Genomic DNA, 24,306 nt, shown 5'->3' on the forward strand with positions numbered 1-24,306 from the left:
TGTGAGCTTGACTTTGTGTGAGACCAAGACAAATAGTCTGTGTCTGTCCCTCTTAACCACATGAACTGCATCAACACGAGTCCAGCTCATATATGAATATACTTGTGAATTTGCACCTTGACAGAAAAATGAAAACTGATGCTGATTCAACTTCACAATCATTTTGTGAGGTAGCAGCACCGCATTACCCAGAGAGTTTAAAGGGAAGAACAAAACAACAGCAACCCTGTCACTATAACACAGTATAATTAAAAAGCACCACATTTCCATCATGTTAGCCTGAATATTTAAACGAGAGTGGCCTGGTTAGTTTGTGGTGTCGGGGAAAACAACTCAACTCAGCAATGAAGATCAATCGAGGCTATTACTGAGTGGCTCTGTTGAAGAAACTTGCTAAAGAGTCTCCCACAAACACAACAACAACAACAACAACAACAACAACAACAACAACAACCTCTGTGCTGCAGTAATAGACGTGGTGATGACGTCACTCTGGTGCAGGAAGATGGGCGACGGCAGACACCGACACAGGCCATGAAACGGTAAAGCAGCGGATTAACACGGGTGTCAATAATGACACTGTGACACGTCTCTGTAGTTAATACCTTAAGCTCGTCAGCGGGATCTTTGCTTTTAAGAATGACCGCTAACGATAAATCTGCAACTGGCGGCGCAGGCTGCGGACGATGTGAGCTATATGTTAAATAATAACCATGTACTGCTTTAGATGTCTTTGGCTTTAGGATTATAGGAGATTAAACATATCAACAGAGGCTACGACACTACACTTAGCATCTGTAATCTGTTTGGGCTGTAAATAACTACAACGCCTAACGCTATGAAGCTGCTTATCAATATGTACAAATCTGGACTGTTTGTTTTCGATATGAGCTGAAAATGTCATCAGCAGAGATGGATTTGAATGTACATTTGTCTCTTCCCGTCAGGGATGATGACAGACAGTCACAGCTACTGTGTTGGTGCACAGCCTGATCGGAAAGCATGGGGCTCAGGGTCAGTGGGAAGGTAAGGGAGACCAGGCACCGGAGGGTGTGGCATTTAGATCCCTTACATTACTGTTCATCATCGCCATCATCATCATCATCATCATCACTTAGACCTCTTACACTACTCTTCACCATCACCATCACTTAGATCCCATACATTACTCTTCACCATCACCATCATCATCATCATCATCATCACTTAGACCCCTTACACTACACTACATTATAAACCTGATTCCAAAAAGTAAGAAGTAAAGTCAGGCTATAAAATATACGTAGTGAAGTAGAAGTTTGGAAACATTCTAATGTACATCAAATTTGTATTTAAGTAAACTGCTTTTCTTGGTTTTATTCTGCTGTTTGTTTACACTGCAGGGCCAACAGAGCCACAGGATGGTGATCTTTGCGGCCATCTTCGTCCTGATGACAGTCCTTATCCTGTACAACTCCAACAATGGCAATGATGCCCCCTACGCTCCCTTCCACGTGGCTACAAACCACTCTCTCAAGACCACAGATTTGAAGAAGTGGTCTGGGAAAGACGGTTATGTTCCAGTTTATGGCAACAAGGTAATTAACAGTTTGCTCATAAACACAGAGATGTCAAAACTGGAATTTCAAACCTTGATGATGTAGAGATCCACATAACTGTACTGTACATCCTGCTGAATGTGACGTTTGTCAGTTTGTCTCTTAAGGACTGATTTTATCATTATATCTGTTGCTGCTCAACCAGACAGTTTTATGTTGGTAAGAATGGTGGACAGCATTAATACACCAACCTGTGCTGTGACCACTACACACCAATGGATACCAAAACAATGTGCTACACAACTACAAACTGCATGTTATTATAGCAGACGACTGAAAGAGTTCAGTTACTCAAACCAGTGAAAATGTAGGTCAACTGTTAATGTGGTCAGGTTCTTATCAAATGTTTCCTAATGTCTTATCTGTTTTTCATTCTGCCTGTTTCCACAGGGGCTTAATCAAATTCATCATCACATGTGAGCGGAAACTGAAACTATAATTGATTGAAACTAATGATGACTAAACACATACAACATGAGCATATTGTTTGTTAACTAACTACTGCACTTAACACTAAACTCATGAAAGATTTTCAGGCTCGTTATTCAGATTGCAATTCATTTTACAAAATGTCACTTTGCATAAATGAATACACAATTAGTGTAAGACATCAGGGAACCATTTAACCGCACTTATTCCCTATCTACAGACTTCTACTTTGGCACATCTATTACATTCACTGATCTGTCATTCTTTTCCAGAATATGACGCTACACTGTCATAACTGTGCGCTGGTGACAAGCTCCAGTCATGTCCTGGGGACTCAAGCAGGGGAAGAGATTGACCATACAGAGTGCGTGATTCGCATGAACGATGCCCCCACATTGGGGTATGAGACTGATGTAGGCAATCGGACCTCTCTGAGGGTTGTAGCCCACTCCAGTGTGTTCAGGGTGGTCCGAAGGCCTAATGAGTTCTTACACCGCACAGACAGCAACCCTGTGATTATCTTCTGGGGACCTCCAAACAAGATTGGGAAGGATGCCAAAGGAACCTTGTACAGACTGATCCAGAGAGTGAGCATGACCTACAGTAACTTGTCTTGTTTCACCATCACACCAAGCAAGATGCGCAGATTTGATGGTCTGTTTCATAGAGAGACAGGACGAGATAGGTGAGTACTTAGCGAGCTGGTTGAATATGAACTACATTTTATTGTGAATCAGCCCTGTGCTGTCACATTTACAAGCTCTTACTTTTCTTTTGTTTCTGTTTAGACAAAAGTCCCACTCATGGTTGAGCACAGGCTGGTTCACAATGGTCATAGCCATTGAGATCTGTGATAATATCAAAGTATATGGGATGGTTCCACCCAATTACTGTGGGTAAGTGTAATAATGGCTCAAATCAGTTATTATAAACCCCAGACAATCTATCTGTTAAACTAATTATACATATTCATTATTTTATTTCAGGAGAAAATCTGCATCCAAGAAGATGCCCTACCACTACTACAAACCCAGGGGACCTGATGAATGTGTAACATACCTACAGAATGAGAGTGGACGAAGAGGGAACCACCATCGATTTATTACAGAGAAACAGGTGTTTGCACGCTGGGCAAAACAGTACAACATAACCTTTACTCATCCTAAATGGTAAAAAGACTGAAAACCACAAAGAGATTTCTCTGCACTGTCATGCTTGAATGAGAACTATGGCAGGATCTCACTGTAACGATCCTGAACGAGCCGTCAGACAGCCACGTGACTGATGACAGCTTTTGCAAAAAACTATCATTGGACCAAATGACTGAGGAGAAATCTGAAAATGTTTTGTGTTGCAGATTTTTGAAATTTCTGAAATACTGCCACATGTTGATGTATAGTCCACATCAGCATTTGGCAGACACTTCTTGTAAATGGAGAAGCCAATGAATTTAAAGGTGAATTTTTACATGTTTATATTTTTGTTAAGTATTGAAAATGTACTTATGTTTCCCATGTTGAGGGGGATTATATCAGCAAACATTCTAAATAGATGACTATGTGACCTGTAAATAGCCCTCGTTTGTCCAGTATAGATACTATATTGTGCAATAGCTGCAATTAGATTCTGCAGGAGACTAATTCAATATGAACAGGAGCCTTACCATACAGTATATGAGCAGTTTGAAATCTTATAACAGTACCTGATCCAGTGCCAGAGTAACACTTTCATAGCTTGTAGAATCTCCATATTTGTGCATATATTTTAAAACTTAAGCTAAAATTAATGTCCAGACTATAGACGGGTGGGTGACTCTGAAGCTTGTTTCTCTCCAGTGAAGTGCACTGTCAGACAGTACCAAGGAATAACCTTATAATTCCATTGTCACATCAGAGCATTAAAAGTGACGTTAAAATGCACAGCTTCAGTCACATTCAGCCTTAAATAGACAAAGTACATTAATATTTAGTGACACCAAAAATATTTTAAATGTAGGCTGGTTGGGCATTTAAACACTTTACTTTTACTACATATTGAATAATAATATTCTTTAATGACATACTTCATTACTAAATTACTATAGATTTAACAATAACACACTGGACTAACCTACAATTTTAAAAACCAACAGAAGTCACTGAACCTGCTCTGTTTGAATCTCCAAAGCTTTGAAACTTTGTTGTCACAAATGGAAAAAGCTTCATAAGATCTCATCGACCCATCGCTAGTTCTAATAGAAAGCATTGAAACAATAACTAAAAGTTAAAAAATTGCAAAATAGTGATTTAAATTAGTAAATATGTGATAAAACAGTAACAAAACTGGCAATAACTGGCAATCTGATCAAGTATTCAATACGTATTTAAATTGGTATTACATATTTTGATTGATACTCAAAGGTATTACTGCTTAAAGCCCTGTGAACAGATCTGGTCAGATTCTTTAGTGTGAATGTGTCAACTGGAGTACTTCCCTGTTCCATCTCCAGTAACTTGCTCTCCCCTCAGTTTGCTGCACTAGATCCTGATTTAATGTTTTCATTAAAATGACTGTAAACATATTGCCTCACAACGTAAACCTTTTTACCTCACTGGCATTCCAGCGCATGCAGCTTCAGTGGAAATGCATCATGGTCCTGTTATGTATCAGTATGTTGCTCTTAAAGTGCACGATTAAGTTAAAAGTAAAATTGCAAATATTACCGTAGAAAAACAAAGGGCACATTGACTTTTTTATAATGCTGACTGTTATCTCAATGCACACAATGTGATTGATTACGAATGATCAGGAGCTTTTGTTGTTCACTGGTCAGTAATGAGCAGAAAAATATATAAGCAAAACACACAGTATTACGCTACTTTTCCATTATTAAAATGCCTGCTAAATTTTGTGTGATATTAGCATGAAAACATATGTCAATACCTGCAACGCAAAACTGGCAAACACAATCACTTTAAAAATAAGGTGTCAACCCAAAAAGGGGAGACTACTGTTCCATTTACCCTCAGCATTAAAATGAAATATCTTGCTTGCTTCCTTGGCTGGATGAGGGGAAATTAAATACTGGGTAGATGCTTGCAGAATGCCTGAAGCAGCGACTGCATCTGGAAGACAATCTGATGAACGTGTTTGACCTGCTTGCTCACAAGTGATGCCGACGGTGTTTATTTATGAAAATGTCACTCATGCTCAGTGCAGCTTGTTCATGCTGTGCAGATCTCTATATCCTTTTTTTTTTGTTCTTTTCTTTCAATAAAAGGTTCTGTGCTGGTTATCTAGAAAGAATATGCTTTGAAACAGTAATACGAATAATAATACAAGTCAGTTCAAACATGTGAATTGTATTTGTATTTAAATATGTACACTTTGTTGAGTCAAAAAAAAAAAGACATACAGAATGAAGAATACATAACAGAAATATCTGGTACTGGCAGCACACACTGATGTGTGTGATGTGATATTTGAGGTAACGGCTCTGTTTACAGCAGGCAATGCTAAAAGGTCAAATTATGAAAAATGAACAATTTCATGATAAATACCAGTTAGATGAGCAAACATCTGCCAGCATGTCCCTGTATGTGTTCATCCATCGCTACGTCTTTAAAGAATCACTGGAAACATCTGAGAAGGCAGCTGTGATTTTCTGCCTCAGTCCAGCCATAGAAATTAAGATGGCCTCCTGTTGTCATGAAAATGTGAAATGATTAAACTGGTGTACAGAACATACAGTTTGAAGCTAATGTCCAGGTCATTAGGTATATGGTTGTAGTGTATCCATCCTGAAAATTAGTTTAAATATCTCTGTCCTCACCTCTGTGCGAATGGTCCTGCTGCCCTGACCAGGGCATGTGTTGAGATAAAGGTCAAACAGAACACTGGGGTCGGTCACGTCCAGGTTGTGGTCAGCATCCACACTGGCCTCCAGTCCCTGAAGACCTCCAAAAACCACCAAAAGATGTCTGAAAGGTGGGAAGAAGTTCAGTCAAAATTGCTCATGAGCACTTTAACACAAACTATAGCTGTGTCTGATGGGAATGTCATTAGATTTGCAGGGTTTTGATCAGTAACCAAAGTACTGAACATATTAAAATTTTGGCCAGATGATGGCACTAAATGCATCCTGAGAGGAAAACAAATAAATGAACCAAAGTTTTGTTTTCCCTAGTTTGGATCAACATCACTATCCTTAGAGTTACAACTATGGCCAATCAAAATATTCTGAGTCTCCCCTCCCTGTTTCACAGAATCTAGACGTACTTGAATGGTGACAGTGTGACTTGGTCCATGTTGCTGCCTCTCTCTGATGTGCCAATAGTTACATCATATCCTTCTTTAAAAGGGCTTTCTGTGAAAACTGCACCTGCATTAACAAACCAACAGTGTTAAACACAGAACAGTCACAGCAAGGCCAAGTCTCATACTGGACTGTCTCTTAATCCTCCAAGGTGTTGCACAGTAATTTGCACCATATGTTTGAGTAGTAGGAGTGTGGTAAGGGAATGGGAAACCTACTGACACAAGATGCCAGGCGGACATTGTAACCCCAGTACAGACCTCCTTCAGTCCTAGGCACATGAGGAGCCACCACCACACCCTTATATACTTTGCTCTCTGAGGATGACGGACACACACACTTTGCTTTTCAGTATCTTGAATATAATGAGCACTTCACTCAGAGAAAACACACAAAACATTAAAACATCTGGCAAACCAAATTACCTTGATTCTGTGTCTTATTAAGCTGGACTGTGACTCGAAGTCCAGGCTGCAACAGTTTATCAATGCGAACATCCTATAAGGGCAGACGGACACAGTTCAGTCTAACAGGTTAAATAGTTGCTCAGTCAATAAATATCCAGCATTAACCTACTCACCTTTCTCATTCCACAGTTCACTAAAGAACCCTGTCCTTGTTTGGTCGGCCTGTCAAGTACAATTCCTTCCCGGTATTCTGATTCCTCATCGACCCTCATGTGGTGAGGGCTATCTAAAGGATTAAGGAGACCTGACAGGAAAAAAAGAAAAAAGTAACAGTGAGAATGTGTTTTTTTTTTTGTTGCCATCCTTGAGTCTGAAAATAATAAATCTAGGTGAAGGTCACACTGTAATGTCAGGTAAAAACAATAACCAAACTAAACCCTCTGTGTTTGCCCTGTGTTTAATTAATGCAGTTTAAAAAACTTGGGGCTGTATTTGCATGAAATTCAGAGGCAGAACTCAAATTTAAACGAACAGACATGATGCATACATTTTTAGATTCTGTGCAACTGAATCTTGGTTCCTCAAAACCTTTTAGAAATCACAAAAAAACTCACTCACTGCAACTCGAGAACCTGCCTAAGATCCATAACATTTCCAGGTTTTAAATAAAATATAGATTCTTTCAAATTACCTGCATATTGTAAATCTTGATGCTTTGGGAAAAAACACTTGCGCAGATACCTGGGGGAGAAGAAAAGCTGTAAGCTCTGTCTAATAAAAATGGGCTGATACTGGGGACCTGATTAGAATATGTTCCTGCTTACTGTGGACATTCCAGGTACTGCAGTATTCTGGCAAGCTGAATACAGGCATGTCCTTTCTTCCCAACACCATTAAATTCTCCTTCAGTGCTCCTGTGTGATGAAAAGGACAAAATATTTTCTCTAAGCTCTCTGATTGTTTAGTTTGTACCAATAACTTACAGCTCTTTGTTAACTTACTTGACATCTTCCCCTTGTTCATCAAACACAATGATCTCATCAATGCAGAACACGACACAGGCTCGAGCGATCTGTCCGGCCAGGTATGTGCGAAGCTCAGCGGACTGAGCGTTGTCCAGGACAGAACCTGGCAGGGCCACACTCACCGTGTAAGCCCGACCTGAGAGTTACAGACCACACATTTTCTCACTTCGCTCATTTCTTTGTTATGCAGGCTAATAACAACACACAAAATGATGGCAGTTACCGGTTTTGCTCTGGCTTTGTTCAAGTTTTGCTCTCTCTGTAGCCTCTTGTTGTTTTTGCTTTTCCAGCTGTTTAATCACTTTGGCCTCTTTCCTTTTCTTCTTAGCCTCCTTTACTGTTATTTTGGAAGATTCAATGAGACTGGTGAGAAAATTAAATGTATGTACAGAAACTGAGGTTTTCTGAATTCAGGATCTATTCAGGAGGGTTTAAACTTTCTAGTAGAAACTTTTTAGTGTGTGACCCAATAAAATAAGGTCAATATCTAAAGTGATCACATCTAAGTTCAAGAGTATTTTACTTTGTGAGTTCTCATTTCTTCTGATTTAGAACTAAACAATCAACTAATCGATTAGTTGGAGTACAGAACATAAATAAACAGTTTGGATAATACCTGTCATACTGTTTCATTGTCTTAGCATTTTTTTGGTTGGACAATACAATCAACAGGAAAATGTCACTCTGAGGAGATGATCTTTTCCAGTTTGTTGAGATTACACAGACTGATCCATTAATCAAGAAGGCTGATTCATTGATAACAAACAGCCCTAAAAGGGTTTGTCGAGGGAAGTGTAAGTTAAAGTATCAAGTAAACACTGGGAACAAACCAAAACTGTGAAAAACATTCAGAAATGTTCAGTATATGGCAGAGGGTTACCAGAAATAAATGTATCTCAGAACAACACATTTACAAGATTAAAGATAGATGACAGTGGGTATTTCTCTATATGAATATATTTTCACACAGTGATCAGTATGATATTTATCTCCTGAAATAAAACCCAGGGCACAATGGTGATACCTCCCGACTCCAGCACAGATATCCTGGTCAACTGCACTGACTATGCAAAGGAAACTGATTCATGAACAAAACACATTTCTTTAACTCCAGATAATGTTCCAGCTGATCCCCAGGCAGCTCCGCAGGTGAGACAACTGTTCTGACGTTAGTTTATGGGACATATAATAAAGTTTGAGTGTAAAATACTGGACAGATAACAATAAAGCTTCACTATTAAGAATCTATTTGCGTGATCAAGAGTCAAAAAAGACAAAAACATTGCACCAAACACTGAGATATTATACATACAGATGTATGTAGCGTCACTTAAAAAACTAAATACGCTGAAATAAAAAAAAAAAAAAAAAAAAACGCTTAAAACTTCTGGATTTTAACGTTTTACTGAATAAAGGAGCGTCCAACCCTGATACATGCACCGAAACGTGGCTGTTTATTCGTTTACTCACTTCCTGCTTTCCTTTTCTTCCAGTCAATTCTTTCCTCAAGCTGGAACAAAACAAACATTATAGGTCATGTTCATTACAGGACACAGCGTTTTTACGTTAAACAGGTCTGGATCACTACCTGAGAGGAAACAATCCTGGACTTCTTCGCTGCAACCACGGTAGACATTTTTACACGCACAACCACGTGAAGGTTATTTACTTCCAGGTCGCTACCCGCTTTTCAAAATAAAGGTCTGAGCAGTGTTGTTAATTTCCCGAAATAAAATGTTTGATAACTTTAAATCATCGAGCAGTTGTATCTTTTAAACACACAAGACTTAAGACAGGCATTGACCTATACAAACTTTAGATATATATATACACAATTCATTCGTTAAAAAGTGTCATTGTAAAAAGCCTAAAACAAGAAATAAACATTTGACCAAGGTGTTAGAGGGAGCAGGGATTTAATGACTGTGGTTATTTATTGATACAGGTTTTCCAGTGTTTACGTAGACACCAAACTCTGCTCTTTAGTCTCGTCCACCCTCCTTCCCTGACCTTTCAACCCTACTTTTATTAACTCATTCTTCTGTCAATGATTCTTTATTGAAGCAAACACAGACTCAAAGACCTTTAAAATCTCAGGCTGAACACTACGCAGTAAGAATGTTAAAATCAAGAAGAAAAAAAAAGCTGAAAATAATGTGACACTTTTAAAATCTTCACAGCCTCTTCATTAGTACAAGACAATAGGGTTACTGTTGAAATTTTCCATGGAAAATGGACCCTCTACACAGATAAAACAATTAAGTGCACTGCTGCCTGTGTGACTGAGGAAATTTGAATGTCAAAGTTAGCTTGAAATGACTGTATGTAGAAAGTGCTGTTAGGTTACTGAACAAAATGTTCTGTTTTACACAGATTTTATGGACGCAAACACTGAATTACTGTAAGTTGGGTAACACAATGATACAACATGTAAAGGTTTTATTAAACCTTTGTTTAGTACATCATAACTTCAAAATTAACCTTAACATTTCCATTAGAATTACTAAGGAATATCTGTAAAATTTTAAAATATTTCACATTTGTCTTCTTAAAAATCATTGCATAGAACCATTCAGAGAAGTTTCTAACAGCCTGAGTCTTTTCACTAGTATCAGAACAACAGCTAAAAGGATTTTTATACCATACAGTATCCTAATGTGGAGCACAATGAAAAATATTTAACATGGTTCATCTTAACTGAGGAGGGAACCCAGCTTGTTTAAGCAGGCTGGGGAAATCAGGGTGGATGAGTAATGCTCCACATGGTCGATTTTACCGTCACTGGCACCACTTTCTCAAAACGTCCTCTGCTGCATCCAGTGTGGAGTCCTCCTGTCAGACAAAAATGTTTGTGTGAGAGAAAATCTGACTAAAGAGCAACAAAATGAGACAGAAGAAGAGGAGTTTACCTTCACAAAACAGAATCGGATGTACTTGTCAAACTCCTTGCTGTGTTCTGGACTGTAGAATGCAGAGACAGGGATTGTTGCTAAACCCTACAGAAGAAAAAGACAAACTGAATAGTAAAGAGTCAGAAAAATCAGAACAGGATATTCAAAATAAAATGCCATAGAGTAAAAATAAACATTGCACAACATCACTAATTCTATTCTGAACAACAAACGTATTTATGATGTGAAAACAATACATTTTTTCAATGTTAATAAATTCCAAAAAGGATTTTATTGAATCTTTACCTTCTCTTTTATTAGCCATTTAACAAATCTGAAATCATAGGGTTCATCCTTAGTGCTCTGATCATTGAGGTCCACCTCTGTTAAAAAAGAAAACCTGCTATCAACATTAATTCATCTGCCTGATTATTGAGTGTACAATTTTAAGCAGTGACAGGTGCAACCAGGTCAGATGTTTGCTCTACACTCACTGACAGAAGAGATGTCTACAGTCATGAAATAGCCTCCCTCTGGTATGATGGGCTGCAAACCCACACTCTCCAGACACGAGGCCAGTTTGTTCCTCTTGTTGTGCAGCATAGCAGGGAGCTGCTGGAAGTAGCTCTCCGGAGTCCCAAATAACTTGTATTCTCTCTCAAAGCTGTGAGCCACCGCCTCCTGTTGTAGATGGAAATGTCATAAACGACCACTTCAAAGAATTTTAAATTACAACTGCACACAGGGTAGAAAAGAAAATGGTCACATCACTTTAATTAAATATTAGATCCAATATTTATTCCTATGCATAATAAACCCTTAATCACAGAAGCTCTGCTTATTTTCAGGTTGTGTAAAAGGTGGAAGATTCTGTTTTCCCTGTAGCCTAATTTACATTTCCCCTCATGTCAACATGACATTTCGTATATTTGGAAGCTCAGTGAATGAGGCTAGACTCTAATATTCAAGTATCTGGACCATATCCAAAAGACTTCCAAACATCCAACCATTTTCTATACTACTTAATATAATTTTGGTGACAATGGGTTGGACCCAATCCCAGCTGACACTGGACAAGAGGCATGGAACACCCTGGACAGATTGCCAGTCTTGGCCATTAGTTAAAGCACAGCTAAATATTTAAAGAAGAGGGATCAAATATGTCACATTGACTGTTGTAAAAGAAGCTAAAACAAGTTTTAGCTTCTTTTACAACGAGTTTTTTTTTGCAAGAAAAAATGTTCAGGAAATGATGTGTTTACCTGAGCAGCTGTAGCACAGTGGTACACAGAGTTCTGATGGATGGTTTGCAAGTGTTTGATGATGTGGCCAGAACCTATGGCCCAGCCAACCTGAAAAGATACAGGTTATCATTCCATTGTGTTGTCAAGAAGAATTCATTACAATGTGTCGACAGTCTGTGCGTTACCTTCCATCCAGTAGCACTGAAGGTCTTCCCAGCACTGCCGACAGTGATGGTTCTTTCCCACATGCCAGGGAGGCTGGCTGCAACCAACAAAAAACAAACAAATGGTGCTTGTAATGTCGCTCTGCGGATTGTGTGTACTTTGTTGAACTCTGGTGTTACACTGTCTCACCTATCTTTACATGCTTAGCTCCATCGTAAGTAAGCCACTCGTAAACCTCGTCACTGATGCACAGCAAATCATGTTTGATGCACAGATCTGCAATCATCTGGAGCTCTTCAGTCTTGTAAACCTGTAAGAGGTATGTCATCTGATCTTGTATCTTCACTGAAACAACTAAATTCCACAGGAAAGTAAAAACATTGTAGCAGGCTGAGTGCTTCACCCAGCCGGTCGAATGGATACAAATCTTACCTTGCCAAGTGGGTTGTTGGGACTGTTGATAACAATAGCTTTTGTACATGGAGTGATTTTACTGGCCAGCTCCTCCGCAGAAAGAACCCAGTCTCCACTTGACGGGACAGCGCTGCCTTTACCTCTCTGTAATTAAAATAAAAGAAAAATGACTTAAAGCTGACAAAGACAGAGTTGTCAAAAGATGCTTTACAGCACTTATAAACCACTCACTGGCCTCAGAGGTACATATACAGCCTTTCCTCCAGCCATCATCGCCATCGGCTGGTAGCAGTCAAAAAATGGCTCGATAATTATGACCTGAAAGACGCATTTCTGTTATTTTTTTGCTTGAAGCTACAGTAAAGCGGCAGCTTGAGTAAGGACATTAGTTTTCTTCTTTTGATTTTTGACCACAAACGCAAACTTATACCGATATGGATGTTTTTATTTATTTATTTTTTTTTTAGAAGTTCATTTATCATGATGTGGGTTGATTTTCATACCTCGTCACCTTCATCAACCAATGCCTGAAATGCACAGAAGAGAGCCTCATAAGCTCCAACTGTGACAAGGATATCTTTAAGAGCATCAATTTCATGTCCCACGATCCCACTGAAGAATTTAGCCAGACTTTTAACAAGCGGAGGGTGACCCTGAGCAAAGAGAAGACATAAACACAAAAGGTCACTCTCATGGTGTGTTCTACATCTATTTGTGCTTTAATAACTGGTAAAATTACTGAAATTGAACTATAATTAAGTTTTTGCATGTGTCCAATTTCACTTACAAAAGCACGGGTATACTGGTGCATTGAGGGTCCTCCACTCACTGCTTTACAGAAAGCCTCCTGCACAAACTGGGGAGGGGAGAAGTCAGGAAATCCCTGCCCAAGGTTCACTGGTCTGTACTCTGCTGCCAGCTGTGTGAATTCAACCCTGTTGGGGCAAACCAGCTGCTCAGCGGGACAGTGTATATATATATATATGTACATGGAGTGATACATATATATATATATATATACATATATACATATATATATACATATATATATATATATATATATACATATATACATATATATATACATATATACATATATATATACATATATATATATATACATATATATATATATATATATATACATATATATATATATATACATATATATATATATATATATATATATATATATATATATATATATATATATATATATATATATATATATATATATATATATATATTGAAACCAATCCAGTATTATAACTATTATTGTAAGAAATGCCCAACAGGGAATTACACAATATCTCATGATTTGTTATCACACAGATATATGCTTTTTTATCTTTTGCTGTATTTCAGTATAAACGTGTTATTTTGGTGATTTTGTGTTGGAGGTTGGGTACCTCCCCTGTACTCTACCAATCAGATGGGTATTTATGTTAGTTTGACATTAGCAAAGTTGGCAGGCTCCATTTTAAAGAAAATACATGAGGTAAGTGTTGCTGTGCAGTGACTAAACTGTTTGTCAGTAATGTCACTTACCAAACGTTTTTATCCACACCATCTATTCTGCGTGCATGAAGGCGTCTCGACATGATGACCTGAAATTAGAGGTTGTTTTTTTTTTTTAGCAGGCCAAAAGCAGAGTGGTCTCCAGTTTGCTGCAGCTGTGCCCACCTTACTCTGGTTTATAACTAAGTAGCAGCCGGTTTTCTGATTATTCTCATCGAGTAAAGATCATCGCGTCAAAAAGTCGCAGACATGCTCGTGATCCCTGACGGGACGATGGCACACAGTGTTCCCAGATATTTGCTGATTATCCTGAGCACTAAGCACTAACTCCTGAGGCTGAGACAAATAAATCAACTTCTTGTACGTCATCTTCGTGCTGTTAGTTTTTAAGGCGACTTCCTGAGTGGGCGGGGCGAGACATTTAAATGAGCAACACCGACACGGTCAGCTGACAAACACGTGTGTGACTGACACATATGGAAACTTTCCGTATCAAATAGTTGAAGAGGTTCCACATTTAAGATACATCCAGCGGGGCTTCGTGCTACTGTCTGCACATGTGGTTTAAGGGGTTTGAACGCGTGAACACAAAACACCATGACACGTTCAAAAACCCGTATGTTTCCCAGCGTGCACACCTGTGATTATTCACATGCACAGACACCGCCACCTATCAGTGCTAACGTGCAAAACAAAGCAAATGAACAATTTAGCTTCAACAATACCTGTGATATATTATGTACAGATACATGCCATGACTCTTTGACTAGTAAGAATTGCTCATTGACTTGAATGGGGAAAGTAATTTCAGATATCTACATTTGACATTTAAAAGATATCTTAATTATCTTTATGGATATCTAAACCTAATATATTACCAGTCACAATTCAATTGTAGATATCTTAAATTAGTTGCAGATATCTGTAATTAGAATTTCAACTAGTCAAAATGTCATTGCAGATATGTTGAATTATAATTTTGACTACTCTAAGTGTAATTTCAGATATCTGAAATGTAATTATGTTCATTCAAGTGAAATTCATCGAATGTTAAAACAAACCACTAGGAAACAAACTGTGCTGAATTAAAGGAGCATTTCCTTATTTTGGAAAGTAGTTTTTATTAGTCACAAGACAGGGCTGATTCCAGGCCATGTTGCAATTCTTGTCATTTCTTTTTGCAGTTTTGCAGTTAATCAAGTTTACTCTGCATGTGTGGCTGGTTTGAGGCCCTGCGGTCATCTTGTGCCAATGTTGAGGTATTTTTACATTAGGTCATCCCACCTTTAGCTTCACTACATTGAGTTGACAGCTACAGTAACTTTTCAGATTAAAATGTACAAAGGAAACTAAATCTGAATTGTTAAAGATCACATCAGTGGAGCCCTGCCAACCAATAGGAGCAAGTGTCTCACATGGTTTTATTTCCAAAACAGTTTGGGAACAAAACGGGTAAAATATCTGTTTTTTTTTCAAAGCAAAGATTAGCTAAATATTCAAACATGTGAATCTATTTATCCTGTTTGTAAATTAAAACAATTCTACAACAACTCTGGTACATTAAAGTGAAGGGTCACATGGTTTTGACCATAACACACATCACATTACTCCTGGACAGGAAACAATCTCCAATATGTGTAATAAAACTACTGATATAAAGAGACTAATGTAGTAATTGACACAGTTCTTCGTCTAAACTGCAGCTTTTTTTAAGTCCTCAGGCAACACTCTGCCTTTTTTTCGTGCCCTGTCTTTCTTCTTCTCTGTTTTCACTTGCTTGCGTTTCTGGAGGTTCTTCCGTCTCTTATCCTGCCGTTGCTGCATCTTCTCTATGACGCCCTCGCTCCGCTTGTTCCATATCTTCTTCCTCTGAGTGCGCCGCCTCTCCTTCTTCTTCAGCGAGGTGCGCAGCATGTCCTCGTCGTCTTTGATTTTGACGCCCTCTGCTTTATAAAGAACGTTAGTCCACTTCATCTTCTCCTCCATTTCTCTGGCCTTCCCCTCATCTTTCTCCCTCAGCTGCTCCACCTTTGCTTTACGTGCTTCCACACGACTGAGCAGCTGCTTATAGTTCTTCCCTGTCAGGGGTGTTAATTTTCCCTTGATGCTCTGTTTCTGTTTCTTCTTTTTCAGCATTTTGTCAACATAACCCTCTTCTACAGTCTCCACCGTGTTGTAGACAAACGCAGTTTCATTTCTTCTGTTTGCAACAGGAGCCTGCTGTTCTTCCTGTTTTACCTCTACCGGCTGCTCTTTCTCGCTTTTTTCTGCCAGTTTCTTCATCTGAAACTCTTTCCTCTTCCTCTTCTTACGCTCCCGTTCCAGCTTTCGTTTGGCTCGCTTTGCCTGGACGGCCTCTGAAGATGCATCCTTTGGGACTCCCTGCAGACAGACCAGTGTCACAAACTATCATGTGATACCATATTTTATTTTATTTATTTGTTTTTTACAACACCACAAGTCGACTACATGCTCAACTGATTGGCACCAGTTGTAACCCATGAATGAATTATAAGAACATGATATGAAACCAAACTGACTGCATCTGTGGCCTGTACCTGCACATACACAGTAACTCAAATCAAGAATTGACAAATGATTAAACCTCACAAATACACTACTATATATTCAACAATTATTTTAGGGTTTGCATGATCTCTTCCATTGTGTATTTGTTTCTTAGCAGCACCAGCAAGACTGCAGAGTCAGAAATGACAGAATTACCCAAAGGAGTGGAGACAGTAAAGATTTTCAACATTTAAACACAACCGTTTAATCCAAAACTCATATGTTTTGCTGGTTTTAAAATCAGCTTAGGAGTCAGTGGGTGGAGTTTCCTGCATCATCATCTACTCAGATGATACATTTATCACTAATAGAGAGTATAACTAAACCCACACAAAGCTTTTTATTTTTGTCTCTACCATTAAATACCACGCACCTGTCCTCTGGACTCTTCGATCTTCTCATGCAGCCTCTTGCGTAGAACATCCACTGTGGAGAAGCTGGATTCAACATTTCGTCCTTTGAAAAGGAAAGAACAATGTAAAGGGACTAATAACCAACACTTTTCATGACAGAGCGATAGCAAGTGATGTTGCTAAAATAATGTGAGAGTACAGCAGAGATAAAAACGTTGGGTGCACCTTCTGTACCTTTATGTGTCTGTGCTGTGACTCCATTCTCGCTCTCAGCTTTGGCAGCAGCTGGGCCTGTCTGTGCTGCTGCAGGGGGTGAAGGCTTCTGTTGGCCTTTAGGAGTCACTTTCTTCTCATCAGTGCTTTTTTCTTTGTAATGTTTCTTTTTACACTTTTTCTTCTTCGGGGGACCAGTGTCACTTTTACCTTTGAAATGAGCTAATCAGAGAAAAACACACAAAGTCATGCAAATAAAACATTTGATAGCAGAGACAATACACATGATTCCCCCCAGTGACAACACAGGTCATATTATAATCGATAACAGTGTGTGATTAATCAGTCCAGTCAGCTAATGTTACCGAACGGTCTCTTCTTCGGCTCCTGGTCTCGTTGAGAAAAAACTTTACTTGCGAGTTTCTGAATGTACGAGTCTTTAGAGGCGAGATCCATGTCGATGCATGAACTGAGCTGTCAGCTTCACATGCGCCAGAACAGACACATCAACCGAATCTGCTATTTACTGATGAATAACATCCACACGTTTCTCCACACACGTGGGTCAAAAATAACGGGGCGGAGCGTCTCCTAACAGGAAGTAGTAACACCAGAAGAAGTCCCCCTCCGAGCAGAAACATGTCTGTTATATCGTTGTCATGTAGTCCATGTTCTCACACATTTTAATACCGTTTTTCATTCATGTTTTTGTTCAGAATGGCCTCTCTGAAATCAGTGCTGGCTGTCTCCACCAGGATGCTGTCGACACTCAAAAAACAGGTCAATTATTTGTTGTGTCTTTCAGATCTGCGTGTTTACGCCACAGAGAAAGTTGTGTGAATGTCATGTGCGGGTTTTGCCTAAAGTTAGTTTGTTCTAATTGCAGACTAATGTCATTTACACGAAGAGGACTTTGTTTCTGCCCAGACCGCCTCTCTTCAGTCGTGCAAACGGTAACATAAATAAAGATAATAGCAAAGAAACAATAATAATTTCAACAATATAATTAAAGCCACCACAAACAGCACCTTGTTGTAACACAAAGAGAAACTGACCACTTTATTAGGTACAGTTTACAGGTGTAAATTCAGTGCTGTAAAATCTGTATGGTGCCATTGTTCACCGTGGTTCTTCCAATGTGCAGGTAGAGTTGGTAAAAATAAAAATGCACCGTGCTGCCTTCACTTACTGTCCTGTATGTGCTGAATTTCCAGGAAAGTTCATTCACTTCCAGCGACAGTCCAGCTCCACAGCAGAGAAAGCAGAGAAAGGAGAAGAGACTTTTCTCAAATGGTTCCTGCTGCTCATCCCAGCCACCACCTTTGGCCTTGGTACATGGCAGGTACAGCTTATTTATTTCCTGTCAACACTTTGTTTTTAATAATGCTGATGTAGCTTCAGGTCATTAGTGTTAAATGGATGCTTTTGTTTTGAAAGGTGAAACGGCGTCAGTGGAAACTGCAGCTGATTGATGATCTGACAAGACTCACCAATGCAGAGCCCATTCCTCTCCCGTCTGAGTAAGGACACATTACACATATGTGATATGCTCCACACACACAATCTGAAATTGGACTTGAAGTCCTTCATTAGAACACATCCCAAGCAGCTGCCACACAGACAACCAGAATGAATTGGCCTCTTACTTCTGATGGTTGCACCGGTCCCCAGAATCTAATAGTCTATCAGTCTATTAGCCATAACTGTGCAGATGTTTTTGTCTTTTTTTTTCTCCCTGGATCCTAGTCCTCTTGCTCTGAATAGCCTGGAGTACAGGAGGGTTAGAGTGCGTGGGCGGTTCGACCACTCACAGGAGCTGTATGTTATGCCCCGCTCACCAGTAGACCCAGAGAAAGAGGCCAGAGAGGCAGGAAGGCTGTCTTCAAGTGGCGAGACTGGCGCTAATGTCATCACCCCATTCCACTGTACTGACCTCGGGTAACCATGTACTTAAAAAACCAACAGCATCATCTTACTCCACACTCAGCACTCACTGATCTGTGCTATCTCCTGTAATATATGTCACTGCAGCATCACAATCCTGGTGAACAGAGGATACGTCCCCAGACAGAAGATAAGACCAGAAACAAGAATGAAAGGACAGGCTAGTATTTCAGATTGAAATCCCAGTCATATTTAGGTTCTGTTCCTTTTTGCTGACCATTTAGCTTATTTAACACAGAGTAATAATGCTTCTATGCAGGTGGAAGGGGAGGTGGAAGTGGTTGGTGTAGTCAGGCTGACAGAGACTCGCAAACCCTTTGTACCGAACAATGATGTGCAGAGAAATTGGTGGCATTACCGTGATCTGGAGGCCATGTCCCGCATCACTGGAGCTGAGCCCATTTTCATTGACGCTGGCTTTGGTAAGTTCTCATGAACAACAGTCCATGATGCTCTTTGACTCAACACTCACACTTGATAACTATCCTACAGGCTTATATAATTACAAAATTAATTATGAGCATCTTGTTTCCCGAAGAGAGCACTATTCCTGGTGGACCAATAGGCGGACAGACCAGAGTCACACTGAGAAATGAACACATGCAGTACATAATTACATGGTATGTTTAAGTGTTTTCTCTGGGTAAATCAGCTTTTAAGTGAAAAAAAAAATTGGATACTGTTAATATTAGAAATCAATCAAAGTATGTTCTAAACCAACTATGATTGTAAAAACTGTCCCTCTCTTTTCTTAGGTATGGGTTGTGTGCTGCTACCTCCTACATGTGGTATGCTAAATTCATGAAGATTTAATGCAAGTTGTGGATTACACATGGACACTAAGAAATGCTGAAAAGCAAACCTCAAGTACTTGATCTGTGTGTTTATATATATATAGGTCTAACATTCAATAAAGCTCACTTGGATGTTCCATCTCAGTGTCTAGTATCATTTGATAACATGACAATCATTTTGTAGGAAAATGATTTATGAATTTTTACTACCAGAAATATTGAAATTGTTAAAAGTGCTTTTGCTGCGTTGCCTCTAAAATAGAACACCATTGATTCTCCCACTTCAAGCATTTTTGATTTACATCTATACTGTCACCAGTTTATCACACTGCCAGGCCTGAATACTGCCCATATTTACCTTTTATCCGTTAAGTAATTGTATTCATCAAAGAATAAATACAATTGAATTTGATTCCAAAGTAGTATATATTTTAGCTCTTACAATAATAAAAACAAGCTCTTTATTAGGACATACTTTTTTTATTCCAAACAATTTAACCAAGCTTGGTTGCCAGTTCCTTTGCCTTTGCCTTCTCCAGCTTAGTGATGCGGGCTGTGGACTTGGGGCCCATGATGCCGCCTCCCCAGTGACGACGGATCTGGAATACAAGTTTGAAAAAGGGTTATGGGTGCAATTCATGTAATATAAATATGTAATTTTACATATGAAGAGGCTACAGTTACCTATAAATAATACTCACCTCCTCATATCTGTCATTGTAGTTGGTCTTGATGGCTTCAACAAGCTTGGCAAGTGCACCTTTATCCTCACTAGTAAAGAACAAAACCAGTCAACACAGCTCTGACACCAGAGATGAAACTGCAAAGTATTAAGTGATTATCATGACAAACATATCTGAATAAACAGTTACTTCTAAAAAGAACAGAACTTTTCCTCTGCTCTATATTCTAAAGTGGCATTCATGGCTGAGGTTGCTGCAGCACAATCCCAATGTTGCTTTCAATCTCAACTAAAATTACCTCAAGGACAAACCAGTAAAACAGCGTTTGATATTCACCATTAACAACTGCTGCCCTATATACACCAAGATATCAGACCAACAACCTTTAAACTGTACTGTGGTCATTTAGTCCTACTTACTAGAAGAAAGTCACTCCTGTGGAAAATACAGTTCATCTGATGTGCAGACTTACGGGTTAATCTGTGTGAAAGCAACTGAAGTGCATGTCTTTCTGTGCACCAGTCTTCCCAGTCTAGCCTTGCCCTTGACGATGCAATATGGGACACCCATCTTGCGGCAAAGAGCTGGCAGGAAAACGACGAGCTAGAAAACCAAATCAAATGAGAAAATTAGTACTCCAGGAATAAATTTAAATGAAGTTAATCACAGGGGGAAAAAAAAATGCTTAGTTTTGCTAAAAGCTGCAAAACATGTTTTTATTCAAACATGTCACCTTGTGGTCTCTGCTCAGGGTTAAAAAGCTCGTATGTTTTGATCCACACAGAGGATTCAGGTGAAGAAATTCAGACATCATTGCAAGTGACCACTTCCTTGTACCCAATACTGCAAGTTCCACTGCTGCCAAAATGCATCTGACAAATTTACCTCGATGGGATCCACATCGTGGGCAATGACAACCAGCTGGGCCTTCTTGCTCTCCACCAAAGAAGTGACAGTGTTCACACCTATAAGGAAAAGAAAATTTTAAACTTAACTTCTTATCAGAAAACCTTTCTGGCCTGAAAAGATTTGTTCTTTTTTGGCCAATGCTCAGGGTTAAAAAGCTCAAAAGGCATCAAGAGAGTTTCAGGTGAAGAAATTCAGGTCATCACTGCATCCAGGCCAAGTTAGACAACACTGCACTTTCAAACACTAACAGGATCAAAATACACAGGCTTCATACAAGATCAATCTACAGTCTCAGTGAAGCTTCTGGAGAGAGACACTTCTATTTGGAGTTTGGCTGATTGGGTGGGTTTAATTCACACTTATCCTTCAGTTACACACCAGTGCTTTCAGTTCTTCTGTATACCTCACCTGCACGGAGGACAGGGGGCCTCTTGGTAGGAGTGTCACCCTTTCCAGCAGCCTTCTGCTCAGCGCGGGCCAGCAGCCTCTGCTTTTTCTCCTGCTTAGTCTCTGGCCTGTACTTGTGTGCCAGCTTGAACAGCTGAGTGGCTGAGGGAGGAAGGGACAAAGTACATTATAATTCACATTCAACCACCACATGTGTCATTAATTCATAAGCTCCTAGGAAAGTCTCTAGTAGCTGCATCAGTGATCTTGGTGGAAAAGGTCAGCATGGCTGTTAAGATAGCAAATATTCTTTCACATCACTTGCAACACCACAGTGTTATGACATATGGATCCATAAGGCACACATGAAATACTTCAGCTTTCTTCTTTGAGCAGTGCAAATGTAGGAGCAACAAGCTCTAGATCTTACCAGTCTGGCGGTCCAGAGCCTGGGTGAACTGGTTGATTGCAGGGGGAACCTTCAGACGCTTGTAGAGAATGGAGCGCTGTCTCTGCAGGCGGATATAACGAGGCCATTTCACAAAGCGTGTCAAATCACGCTTTGGCTGAATATCCTGGCCTGTGAGAAGATACAAAAAAAAAAAAAAAAAAAAAAAAAGTTTATCATCCAACATCAAACTGAGGCAACGCTTGCTGTTTTTTTTTTTTAATGTGGAGTGCATCAGCGATCTTGGTGGAAAGTTGTCTTCAGTGTTGCTAAGATAGCAAATATTCGTTTACATCACTTGCACTTTCCCAGTTCTTCCTAAATCTCATTGTTGGCTACTTACCGATGCCAAAGTTCTTTGGCCTCTTCTCAAACAGGGGGTTAACTACTTTCTTGGCCTCATGTTTCTTGGCCACAGAAGGGGCAGGTGCCACCTTCTTCCCCTTAGCCTTCTTTCCCTTAGGCTGCCAAACAAGAAAAGAGTGTTAGGATGCAATGAGGGTTGGCATTTTAAACAACCTCATTTAACCACAGCTTTTAATCTTAAGGTTTGATACTAACTCACTGCTGGGCCTTAGGGTCAGCTCATACCAACACCACTGTTAAAGGCAATACATCTGTAATGCATCAGCCTTACGGTACTGCTAAGAGTCATAGGTTTTAAATTGAACTTTATAACACTGCTTTTAAAGAAGCCATACAAACTGAAATTAGGACAATGCAATTAACATTAGCTTTGCTGGTGAAATTACTACTGAAGCCTTGGTATTCACAAAACAAGTCTCAAATTGTATATCCATGAAACATCACAAAAGCAGACTATCTCCGACCTTCGGCTGCTCACGCTGGTATTAGCTTTATCTACAAACAAGCCCGGGCCCATTTACGATACCGGCGAAGTTACCACTGCTGACAATTCAATGGACTTTCTAAGTCCAGTTTTCCTTACACAGCCCAAAATATCTAATTCAGCAACAATGAATCACTGGTAAAATTCATACGTGCAAAGAAAATGTGCAAGACTTGGCCCAAAATCAAGCGTGTTCACCAGCGTTAGCTTTAGCATTAGCAGTAACAGTGCAACTCGTACCGGAGCCACTAGGTCACTTAAACCAACTTCTAGTCAAAAACAACACAACATCGACACACAATATCGACATCAAACCCACGGACAGGCTTCACAGAACTCATCCACTCATTCCACAATGTAACAATAAGCACGACAAAGGGGATGAAAACAGATAGAAGAGAGACAGTCTGTCCTCAGAAGGAGCAACTATGTACCCACCATGTCGGTTCAGGCAGAAAGGAAGAGCGACGGATTCTGGGTAGCGTTAATACCGCGAGGTTTGCGGCGCGGACACGTGACAGACCCAGCACCGATCTGAGGTCAGATCTGAAGCGGCTCATCTTCTCAGCTGTTATAGTTATAAACATTGAGACACAGAATCGGGATCAGTTCTGCGGTTTTCTTTAATATTACAGGGAATTACAGTATTACAAAAATGTATATTCTTCTAACTAATTGAAAAGAAAAATTGTGTCATGAGAATTAAAAATATACAAGAATATATAGCAAACAAATAATAAATGCAGCTGGGGGACAGATAAACATTTAGAAATGTAAAGTCTTTTAGAGTTTATAGACTTTGTGTTGCTAGAAACGAAAATGGATGAAATGTTTGACCTCCATTAAAAAAAGAAAAAATATATTTTTCCCCTAGTAAATATTCTAACAAAATTTGCTAATATAATTTGTGGACTTTAACTACCCTTCACGGACCCATTTAACCGATGTACATTAATACATCACTTCCGTAAACAGGCAGCTTCACCACAGATGAATAAAATGATTTATTTTGTAAAAATCTATTTACCCGCCAATAAAGTTTGATTTAAAAAATAAAACCTATCTATCTATCTATCTGTTCTATCTATCTATCTATCTATCTATCTATCTATCTATCTATCTATCTATCTATCTATCTATCTATCTATCTATCTATTTGATTACAAAGGTAC

General features: G+C 39.3%; 6 protein-coding genes and 4 non-coding genes across 13 annotated transcripts; 2 read left to right on the forward strand and 8 right to left on the reverse strand.

Moving 5' to 3' along the window:
* The first annotated feature begins 479 nt into the window (after positions 1-479).
* Positions 480-4,511, forward strand: st6galnac6 (ST6 (alpha-N-acetyl-neuraminyl-2,3-beta-galactosyl-1,3)-N-acetylgalactosaminide alpha-2,6-sialyltransferase 6). 2 transcript variants are annotated; one of them, XM_026298070.2, is made up of 6 exons: positions 480-542; positions 948-1,026; positions 1,383-1,577; positions 2,300-2,712; positions 2,816-2,923; positions 3,014-4,511. In XM_026298070.2, the coding sequence occupies exons 2-6, from the start codon at positions 1,003-1,005 to the stop codon at positions 3,198-3,200; spliced, it is 927 nt and encodes a 308-aa protein (XP_026153855.1). In that variant the 5' UTR covers positions 480-542; positions 948-1,002; the 3' UTR covers positions 3,201-4,511. The 2 variants fall into 2 exon arrangements, with proteins under 2 accessions (XP_026153855.1, XP_026153856.1); XM_026298071.2 differs by lacking the exon at positions 480-542 and adding an exon at positions 622-688.
* Positions 4,512-5,198: 687 nt separating this feature from the next.
* Positions 5,199-9,393, reverse strand: spout1 (SPOUT domain containing methyltransferase 1). The gene is made up of 12 exons (XM_026298069.2): positions 9,342-9,393; positions 9,224-9,263; positions 7,977-8,090; positions 7,730-7,889; positions 7,553-7,642; positions 7,420-7,469; positions 6,902-7,032; positions 6,747-6,819; positions 6,540-6,638; positions 6,285-6,387; positions 5,839-5,986; positions 5,199-5,706 (listed from the first exon to the last, which is right to left on the reverse strand). The coding sequence occupies exons 1-12, from the start codon at positions 9,387-9,389 to the stop codon at positions 5,620-5,622; spliced, it is 1,143 nt and encodes a 380-aa protein (XP_026153854.1). The 5' UTR covers positions 9,390-9,393; the 3' UTR covers positions 5,199-5,619.
* A 259-nt stretch (positions 9,394-9,652) lies between these two features.
* kyat1 (kynurenine aminotransferase 1) lies at positions 9,653-14,389 on the reverse strand. 3 transcript variants are annotated; one of them, XM_026297191.2, is made up of 13 exons: positions 14,156-14,389; positions 14,016-14,074; positions 13,255-13,402; positions 12,971-13,120; positions 12,699-12,785; positions 12,486-12,611; positions 12,243-12,363; positions 12,074-12,150; positions 11,907-11,996; positions 11,139-11,325; positions 10,951-11,027; positions 10,663-10,749; positions 9,653-10,585 (listed from the first exon to the last, which is right to left on the reverse strand). In XM_026297191.2, the coding sequence occupies exons 2-13, from the start codon at positions 14,066-14,068 to the stop codon at positions 10,532-10,534; spliced, it is 1,257 nt and encodes a 418-aa protein (XP_026152976.1). In that variant the 5' UTR covers positions 14,069-14,074; positions 14,156-14,389; the 3' UTR covers positions 9,653-10,531. The 3 variants fall into 3 exon arrangements, with proteins under 3 accessions (XP_026152976.1, XP_026152975.1, XP_026152974.1); XM_026297190.2 differs by having other exon boundaries at positions 14,151-14,389; XM_026297189.2 differs by having other exon boundaries at positions 14,016-14,389.
* Positions 14,390-15,086: 697 nt separating this feature from the next.
* On the reverse strand, positions 15,087-17,703 carry surf6 (surfeit 6). Its single transcript, XM_026297192.2, has 4 exons — positions 17,485-17,703; positions 17,141-17,341; positions 16,927-17,009; positions 15,087-16,367 (listed from the first exon to the last, which is right to left on the reverse strand). Exons 1-4 carry the CDS (start codon positions 17,573-17,575, stop codon positions 15,678-15,680), a joined length of 1,065 nt encoding a protein of 354 aa, XP_026152977.1. The 5' UTR covers positions 17,576-17,703; the 3' UTR covers positions 15,087-15,677.
* Positions 17,704-17,739: 36 nt separating this feature from the next.
* surf1 (SURF1 cytochrome c oxidase assembly factor) lies at positions 17,740-19,996 on the forward strand. The gene is made up of 9 exons (XM_026297193.2): positions 17,740-17,899; positions 18,006-18,072; positions 18,334-18,461; positions 18,557-18,639; positions 18,866-19,057; positions 19,151-19,223; positions 19,323-19,485; positions 19,602-19,683; positions 19,819-19,996. The coding sequence occupies exons 1-9, from the start codon at positions 17,822-17,824 to the stop codon at positions 19,874-19,876; spliced, it is 924 nt and encodes a 307-aa protein (XP_026152978.1). The 5' UTR covers positions 17,740-17,821; the 3' UTR covers positions 19,877-19,996.
* Positions 19,997-20,317: 321 nt separating this feature from the next.
* Positions 20,318-23,610, reverse strand: rpl7a (ribosomal protein L7a). Its single transcript, XM_026297194.1, has 8 exons — positions 23,573-23,610; positions 22,628-22,748; positions 22,267-22,416; positions 21,858-21,998; positions 21,426-21,505; positions 21,013-21,143; positions 20,559-20,628; positions 20,318-20,456 (listed from the first exon to the last, which is right to left on the reverse strand). The coding sequence occupies exons 1-8, from the start codon at positions 23,573-23,575 to the stop codon at positions 20,352-20,354; spliced, it is 801 nt and encodes a 266-aa protein (XP_026152979.1). The 5' UTR covers positions 23,576-23,610; the 3' UTR covers positions 20,318-20,351.
* On the reverse strand, positions 21,283-21,359 carry LOC113125126 (small nucleolar RNA SNORD36). The gene has a single exon (XR_003295101.1). It is a non-coding gene; the product is annotated as a small nucleolar RNA SNORD36 (small nucleolar RNA).
* Positions 21,586-21,657, reverse strand: LOC113125127 (small nucleolar RNA SNORD36). Its single transcript, XR_003295102.1, has one exon. It is a non-coding gene; the product is annotated as a small nucleolar RNA SNORD36 (small nucleolar RNA).
* LOC113125129 (small nucleolar RNA SNORD24) lies at positions 22,091-22,162 on the reverse strand. Its single transcript, XR_003295104.1, has one exon. It is a non-coding gene; the product is annotated as a small nucleolar RNA SNORD24 (small nucleolar RNA).
* Positions 22,515-22,587, reverse strand: LOC113125128 (small nucleolar RNA SNORD24). The gene has a single exon (XR_003295103.1). It is a non-coding gene; the product is annotated as a small nucleolar RNA SNORD24 (small nucleolar RNA).
* Positions 23,611-24,306: the final 696 nt, after the last annotated feature.

Source organism: Mastacembelus armatus, chromosome 12 (assembly GCF_900324485.2).
Source record: "Mastacembelus armatus chromosome 12, fMasArm1.2, whole genome shotgun sequence".
NCBI lineage: Eukaryota > Metazoa > Chordata > Actinopteri > Synbranchiformes > Mastacembelidae > Mastacembelus > Mastacembelus armatus.